We start from the raw sequence: 7,765 nt of genomic DNA, 5'->3' as shown, positions 1-7,765 counted from the left end.
CAGTTCTCAGCAGAATCGATTTTGTATTTTGTCTAAATTCGATGAGAAAATGTTGGGGGAGGGGTAATATTTTGACACCGTACTTATTGTGATGTAATCCTATGATTTTCAAACTGCCAATTTTCGAACAAAAGTATCTCATAGGCGTTCCCTTCGGATATAATTGGCGTTTCCAGTTGGTAAAAGGGCGTTTTCTGGTGGTAAAAGGGCGTTTTCTGGTGGTTTAAAGGGCGTGGCTTAAATTTGTTTGATTTGTCCCCCCCAGAGCTTAGTGGCTGGCGCTGCTATTGGGTCCAGCACTTTTTTTGTCTCCCCATTATAAACTTCTGTTATTAGATCACCATGGATATTTCTAAAACTTTTGCTTGATAAAATATCACCAAATCCTCTCATTTTTAGTTCTTCGAAAGGGTGGTCTTGTTTTTGCTGTTTATCTCGAAAAAAAAAATGCTGGAATGATAAATACCGAGCATGATTTGTATGATCGAAAGCAAAAATGTGAGCATGTCCCACTCTCCTTGCAAATGATGTTCCAGGTCAGCTTCCCTAACCGCTGACACTACTGATAACAATGGGGAGACATCTTGCAGATATGTGATGGTCATCTTTAACTTTGTCCTTCACAAGAGCTGAAAATGTCCTTAAACAGCTTGTTCAAACTTCTTCAAAGGTTTAGAATAGAATTGAAATTGTCTGTGGTTGGGTCGCAATTCTTGCAGCTCACATATCAGCAAAGCATCCATCAAGGGCTTCCTTGAAAAAGGCCTCCCTCTGCCTGCGTTGGCAGCAAGACTATTTTATAACTTGGTACTAAATGCAATATACAACACAAGATAGCGTAATTTTTAAAAAAAAAATCTTATCTATATCATTTTTAGAAATTTATGTATATGACGTCATCATAGAAACGTTAATTAATGAGCTATGTAAAGCAATTTTTGGTATACCTACTCAATGGACGTGTTTTTCTATCAGAGAGTGATAGAATATCTTAAGAAAGGACAATTAACAGTCCAAGAATGAGATTTCTGCGAAACAGTGGTGGTAAAAGGCCTATTTTGGTTTGATGACATCATCAGTCAATTTGCTGATATCAGCAAAATAGAATTTGTTATGCATCAAATCAAAGCTCCTTCTTAGAGCTATCCGAGTATGCAATTATTTTTATTATAAGACTTTTATTACAAGAGATATTAGCTTTCTTGTTGAATTATTTTTTTATATATGACGTCTCGAATCACGTGCAATCTAAAAATAATTCGCGATGGCCCATCTCGGAAAATCAATCTTTAGCCATTAAAATGTAGAAATCCGAAGAAAAAATTGAGATTAGGCAATTTGTTAGTTTTTCGCAGCCATTTCCCTGTCTATCAAAGCTGGTTGATATTCTCAAGATTAAACCAGTGACAAGGGAGTATCGTCAAATAGACATGATCATTGCAACGGCAAACAAGAGAATTGACATCTATAGTGTAGAGGTCAAGAACCTGAGAGGAAATTTCAAGTTGGAAGTATCTGTCGGCAAAGTAGAGAGAGAGCTGTTATTATCACTGACAAATCCAGAGTACACAAAGATTTTAAGAAGGTATCAGCATCTAAATGGAGTAGAGATGGATGACACGGATGATAAAGCAGAGCTACCTATCCATCTTATTATAGATGCTTCAGAGTATGCTCAGATTAAGACAGAAACAAAACCAAGGCTAGGAAAACCAGGAGAGCCAGTAGGAAACATTTATCCTTTGCCGATTCATCAAGAGTAGATTACGACAAGCTCTGCAGCCTTGACATTTTAGGATTAGGAGAGAGAGAGGTGGGAAATCAGTCAGTCTTTGGGGAGCTCGGGGAGCAATTAGAGCAGAAACCTGAGGGGTTCTTTGAAACAGGCTTGTTGCGGAAAGGAGATTTTCCACATTTACCAGACAATAAAGCAGGGAGTCTAGCTCGTCTAGAAAAGCTTATCAACAGATTAGAAAGGGATCCACATCTCTACATGAAGTATGACCAGATTATCCAAGACCAGAAAGAGAAAGGCATTGTAGAAGTGGTGGACCAGGAGCCAACAGGAAGAGCATTTTATCTCCCACACAAACCAGTCATAGGAGAATCAGCAGAAATCTCATTTGGGACATTTCAGTCAGAAATCGGAGCAGACCAATAACATTAGCCAGAGACATGAAACAAGCGTTCCTACAGATAAGAGTGAGAGAGGCCAAGCGGGATGTCCTACGATTTCATTGGGTGACAGACATGGACCGGAACAGAAAGGAGACTCTTCGTTTCACACGAGTCTTATTTGGATTGTCCCAATCGCCGTTTCTTTTAGGGGGGACCATTGAGCAGCTCCTCCGCAGTAAGGAGAGTGAATACACAGAGGAAGTTGAAGAAACTCGACAAAGCATCTACGTTGATGACCTGCTGTTATCAGCAAACAGACCAGAGGAACTAGAGGAATTAAAGAGAAGAGCAGTGAAGATTTTCAATGCAGCAGGGTTCGAGTTGCACAAATGGCACTCAAACGATCAATCTCTAGAGAGTTTCCAAGAGTGATGAGACAAAGCTGTTGGGGTTAGCATGGGACAAAAGGAAAGACACTCTAGCAATCAGCTTTCCAGAGATGGCAGAGAGAGTTACAAAAAGGACAGTTCTAAGCAGACTTGCTTCAGTGTATGATCCCTTGGGGATAGTTTCACCAGTACTCCTCACAGGGAAGATAATATACCGAGACATATGTGAAGAAGGATTATCATGGGATGAAGAGATAACAGACCAGTTACAAAGAAGATGGCAAAGATTCATCAAGTCATTACCTGAGAGAATAGAAATACCACGAAGCGTGACCCAAGCGAAAGAGTCGGTCAGAGGCATAGATTTACATACATTCGGTGATACAAGTGGAAATGGGGTATCAGCAGCTGTTTACGCTGTGGCAGAGCAAGATTCGGGCATTAACCAAGGGCTGTTAGTATCAAAGTCAAGACTTGCAAAAAAAGGGACTTTCCATTCCTAGGCTAGAACTAATCTCAGGTCAGATGGACGCAAATCTCATCGATAATGTGAAACAAGCACTTTAAGGACAGCCAGTAAGATCTTGTACTGGCTGGCTAGACAGCACTGTTGCCCTTCATTCGGTGAGAGGACAAGGGAACTATAAACAGTTTGTGCACAACCGAGTGAAGCAAATTCAGTTGAAGGATTACATGTCATGGCGATATGTACCAACAAACGACAATCCTGCAGATATTGGGAGCAGAGGTTGCCTTGCCAGTCGCATTGATCCAAAGTGGTTCCAAGGACCATCATGGCTTGCAACCAAACAAGACTGGCCAACAGATATTGTCACATCTCCAAGTGAAGACACAGAGAGGGAGTCCAAACTAATCAAGGAGATTCTGAGAGTTGCATATCCTGTCAAAAATGAGCTGGATGAAGTATTAGAGAGATTCAAGTACTGGAAGGCGATGGGGGTCACAGCATGGATCGTCAGATTTATCAGAAATTCACAAGCAAAGAAAGCAAGCATAATCAAAGTCCCATTATCTACCCCTGAAATCCATGAGCAGATAACCCAGTGGGTAAAGCGAGTACAGAGTAGAGCAAAGAGCAAAGACAGTTTCAAAGAAGATGAACAGAAGCTAAACATCCAGAAGAATGATGAGGGGATATTGAGTGCAGAGGACGGATTCAGGGACAGTGCCCTATTTACCTACCTTCAGACACACTGTTCACAGAAAAGCTGGTGATGGATTCTCACATAAGCACAGGCCACGGGGGAGTCAGCATGACAATGTCAAGTGTACGAGAGAGGTTTTGGGTACCGAGGTTGAGAAAGCTTGTAAAGAAATTGAGATTCAAGTGTGCAGGATGCAAGAGATTTCATGCAAGAGCATTCAACTGTCCACCACCTGGGATTCTACCAAAGGACAGAACTTGGGGAAGTAGGCCATTTGAGGTGATTGGCGTTGACTACGCAGGGCCAATCCGATACAGGTGTGGGAAAGCGATAGAGAAGAAAGCATATGTTCTTTTGTTTGCCTGCAGCCTCACTCGAGCTGTATACATTGAGGTTGTCACCGACATGACAGTAGAGCAGTTCATTCCATGCCTGAAAGGGTTGATTGCAAGACGCGGTAGACCTTCCAACATATATTCAGACAATGCTAAGACGTTTATTTCAGGCGCTGAGAAGCTAAATACCATGCTGAAGAGTGAGAGATTCAACAATTATCTTGCGAGGAACGACATCAAATGGACATTCAACTTAAGCAAGGCTCCGTGGTGGGGCGGCCAGTTTGAAAGAATAATCGGACTTGTAAAGCAGTCTCTTTACAAGGTCATCAGAAAAGCAAACCTAAAGCTTCCAGAGCTCAAAGAAGTTATGCTCGACATAGAGACAATCCTGAACAATCGGCCATTATGTTACATGAAGGACGATATCCAAATGCCAGAGCTTACACCCAATGTCATGATGCTAGGAAGTAATAACGTTCTACTACAAGAGGATATTGAGGCGATCAAGGATGGAGATTCAAGAAAACGAGGTAAATATCTTGAGCGATGCAAAGAAAACATATGGAAGCGGTGGTCCAATGAGTATGTCAAAGCTCTAAGAGAGAAGCATCATCTAGTGCATCATGGGAAAGAAAACCAGATATCAGTGGGAGATGTTGTTCTCATCAAGGGTGAAGCGAAGAATAGAGGTGGATGGGCAATTGGAGTAGTTGAGAGTCTTATAAAGGGAAAAGATAACATTGTCAGAGCAGCTAGGCTAAGATCAAAGAAAACAAGAATAGAGAGGGCAGTGCAAATGTTATACCCTCTGGAGCTAGCATGTGACGAGGAAAACAAGAAGACCGAGGCAAGAGTGAACGATAACGAGAACGCACAACTTAATGCACAAGCGAAGGAGTTCAGACCAAAGAGGAAAGCAGCTACAATTGCGGTAGAGACAATTAGAGAGACATTTTGTGATGAAGAGAGAGAACTTCCTGATGATTAAACATTTGACGCCTTTTCGGACGTCAAATGGGGGGAGTGTGTCAGAAACATGACTTTGTTTTGAACATTAGACTTTTATCTGGGACTATAGACCACACGATAGACCGTTAGACTTTATCCGGGACGTTAGACCTTTTAACTGGGATCTTAGATTTCTGTTTTGTTGTCATTATTATGCAAATTAGTTAAAACCGCGTGAGGAAGGAGGAGTGAAAGTTTTGTAGATGGCGAGAAGAGAAAAAGCGTGAAGTTTCGAGAGTTTTACGATGTTTTGATGCAGATTTTGTTGGTTTTAAATGCGAGTTATTTTTGTTTTCATGCTTCTACGATAGTTTGCGAAAACAGAACACAGCTTTTGGAAGTCTGCTGTCTTCCATACATATGATCTTTCCATGAGATGTTCATTAATTGGCGGAGATGTGGCTGCTGCACTTTATCAAGTCTCTTAATGTGACGTCTGTATAAAGTCCACGTTTCAGAGCTGTATAGAAGCGTTGGTATCACTATGGCTCTATAGACTTTCATTTTGGTCTTCAAATGGATTTCTCTCTTGTCCCACAGATGGCTTCTCAATTTTCCCAAGGCTGATGTTGCAGATTGGATTCTCTTTGTTATTTCTGCGTCTATACTTCCATTGTTGGAAATGGTACTGCCCAGGTAAGTGAACTTGTCTAACTCAGTGGAGTACCGTTCAGGAGCACTTCACGAGGGTTCAGCTTTGGGTTTTGGATGTCTTGAATTAGGACTTCTGTTTTCTTGGTCCTAGGCATGACACAAACTGCATCGGGAAATGAGGCCCTGGTATGGGAATACTGGGGTTATGGGGAGAATGTCACTACCCCTTAATCATTTCTGTGCTGGGTCACCCTTGGGCAAGCCTCCCTCTTCTGGGTAACCGAAGCAGATGATGAATTGGCATTTCACCATCTGTACATGCCGCAGAGTCTGGTCAACGGTGTGCTTTGGCAGAAGAGAATGCAATTCCCAATGGCAGGACAGCGGATGAGTCAGCACCGCAGTGCCGACGCGGTCTACAAGGGTGTCGTCGAACCTGATTCAGGATGCAGTTGGTCGCTTATGTGCAGACTGTCTTGGTCTATCCTTGCCTCTGTACTTCTGCTACCAACGTAGAGGGTGCTAGCAGTACTGGGCAAGCTACTAGTTCCTACGATTGACCAAGCTAGGAGGGGAGTGGAAAAGCCCTGTGGCGATGAAAGAAGGTGTACCAGCAGATTTGATGAACTGGAAGCCACAGCCTGATCTCTGCACACAGGCGATCTGGGTGTGATGGCCGTGCTCCTGCTGAAAAACGACAGCTTTGTAAGGCAGCTGCTCCGATGACCAGGCAGCTCTTTTCAGAGATGTACTGCTTGCCCCAATCCGGGGAAGGTCCCAGAAAAGGTGAACTAAAAATTGCTCGTTCATACACTCCTGGCTGGGAAGCCACGGTCAGTGGGAATCCATAACTGCGGTGGAAAACAGAGAAACTAAATACTAAACTTATCCTGGCATCATGGAATGTCAGAACCCTTCTTGACAATGAAGAGCGACCTGAAAGAAGAACAGCTCTCATCTCACGTGAACTGGAATGTTACAATATTGACATTGCAGCACTACAAGAAACCCCCTTCTTTGACCAAGGACAACTCAAAAAAAAATCTCACACGTTCTACTGGTCTGGTAAACCAGCTGGTGAGCAAAGAGAAGCAAGGGTTGCCTTTGCAACCTCGAATCAACTTGTTAAGATGCCCGAGTCAATACCAACTGGAAAAAGTGACCATCTGATATTGTTAAGAATTCACATCGGTCAAAAGAAATACCTGAAACTAATCTCAGCCTATGCACCAACAATGACTAACAACAACGAAACTAAAGAGCTTTCTACCATTCGCTAGACAGCCTGCTCTCCGAGACCCTCTGCTGCGGACAGGCTCATCCTACTAGGAGACTTTAATGCAAGAGTGGAAAAGGAACATGAGGCATGGCCTCAACTGCTAGGAAAGTTTGGAAAAGGGAAAATGAACTCAAACTGCGAGCTCCTTTTACCAAAGTGTTCTGAAGAAGATCTAGCCATCACAAACACATTCTTCAACTATCCAGACAAGTAGTATCACTCCTGGAAGCATCCAAGATCTAAGCATCCTACTCTCTTGGACTACATCATTATTAGGAGGTGTGATCTGAAGGATTTCTGCAGTACCAGAGCTATGAGAGGAGCCGAGTGCTCTACTGACGATTTCACGATTCGCTCCAAGTGTCACATTAAACCAAAACCTCCTCCTATGAAGAAAAAAGGGTCCAAACCCCCCAAGAAACTGAACGTGATAAAGTTGAAGGAACAAAGTGCAAAGGACCAACTTGTAACTGCGATCAATGAGAATCTCCAAACACTACCAACTGGTACCAGTAATGAACAGTGGAGATCCCTGAAGAATGCGGTCTTTAGTGCTGCATCAGATGTCCTTGGCAAACCTACTAGGAAATATGCAGATTGGTTTGATGAATCAAATGAAGAAATCATGGAACTTGTCAACGAAAAGTATTCGCTGTTCCACAGGACACTAGATGATAGATGTACCAGAGGGACAAGAAACAAATACAAGGACGTGAAATCTGAACTTCAAAAGAAACTAAGACAAATGAATAATGACTGGTGGACCAAGAAGGCAGCCGAAATACAGAGACAACAACGACTCCAAAGAGTTCTTTGCATCATTGAAGGAAGTTTATGGACCACAGCATGCTTGCTTAGACCCGTTGAAGAGTA

At 42.6% G+C, this 7,765-nt stretch overlaps 2 protein-coding genes across 2 annotated transcripts; both read left to right on the top strand.

Moving 5' to 3' along the window:
• Positions 1-872: 872 nt before the first annotated feature.
• Positions 873-2,881, top strand: LOC148959879 (uncharacterized). The gene is made up of 2 exons (XM_089109804.1): positions 873-1,724; positions 1,775-2,881. The coding sequence occupies exons 1-2, from the start codon at positions 1,431-1,433 to the stop codon at positions 2,159-2,161; spliced, it is 681 nt and encodes a 226-aa protein (XP_088965930.1). The 5' UTR covers positions 873-1,430; the 3' UTR covers positions 2,162-2,881.
• An 861-nt stretch (positions 2,882-3,742) lies between these two features.
• LOC135694786 (uncharacterized) lies at positions 3,743-4,999 on the top strand. Its single transcript, XM_065213655.2, has one exon. The coding sequence runs from the start codon at positions 3,743-3,745 to the stop codon at positions 4,997-4,999; it is 1,257 nt and encodes a 418-aa protein (XP_065069727.2).
• The last annotated feature ends 2,766 nt before the right edge of the window (positions 5,000-7,765 follow it).

Source organism: Rhopilema esculentum, chromosome 8 (genome assembly GCF_057945365.1).
Source record: "Rhopilema esculentum isolate cy_ngs chromosome 8, ASM5794536v1, whole genome shotgun sequence".
Classification (NCBI taxonomy): Eukaryota; Metazoa; Cnidaria; class Scyphozoa; order Rhizostomeae; family Rhizostomatidae; genus Rhopilema; species Rhopilema esculentum.
The sequence above is the reverse complement of the archived record's forward strand: the minus strand, read 5'-3'. Positions and strand labels throughout refer to the sequence as shown.

Excerpts from the sequence above, each read along its gene's own strand:
- LOC148959879 (XM_089109804.1), top strand. The coding sequence starts at position 1,431 with ATGATCATTGCAACGGCAAACAAGAGAATTGACATCTATAGTGTAGAG. Across the intron at positions 1,725-1,774 it reads TAGGAAAACCAGGAGAGCCA|CTCTGCAGCCTTGACATTTT; the intron begins GTAGGAAACATT and ends GATTACGACAAG.
- LOC135694786 (XM_065213655.2), top strand. The coding sequence starts at position 3,743 with ATGGATTCTCACATAAGCACAGGCCACGGGGGAGTCAGCATGACAATG.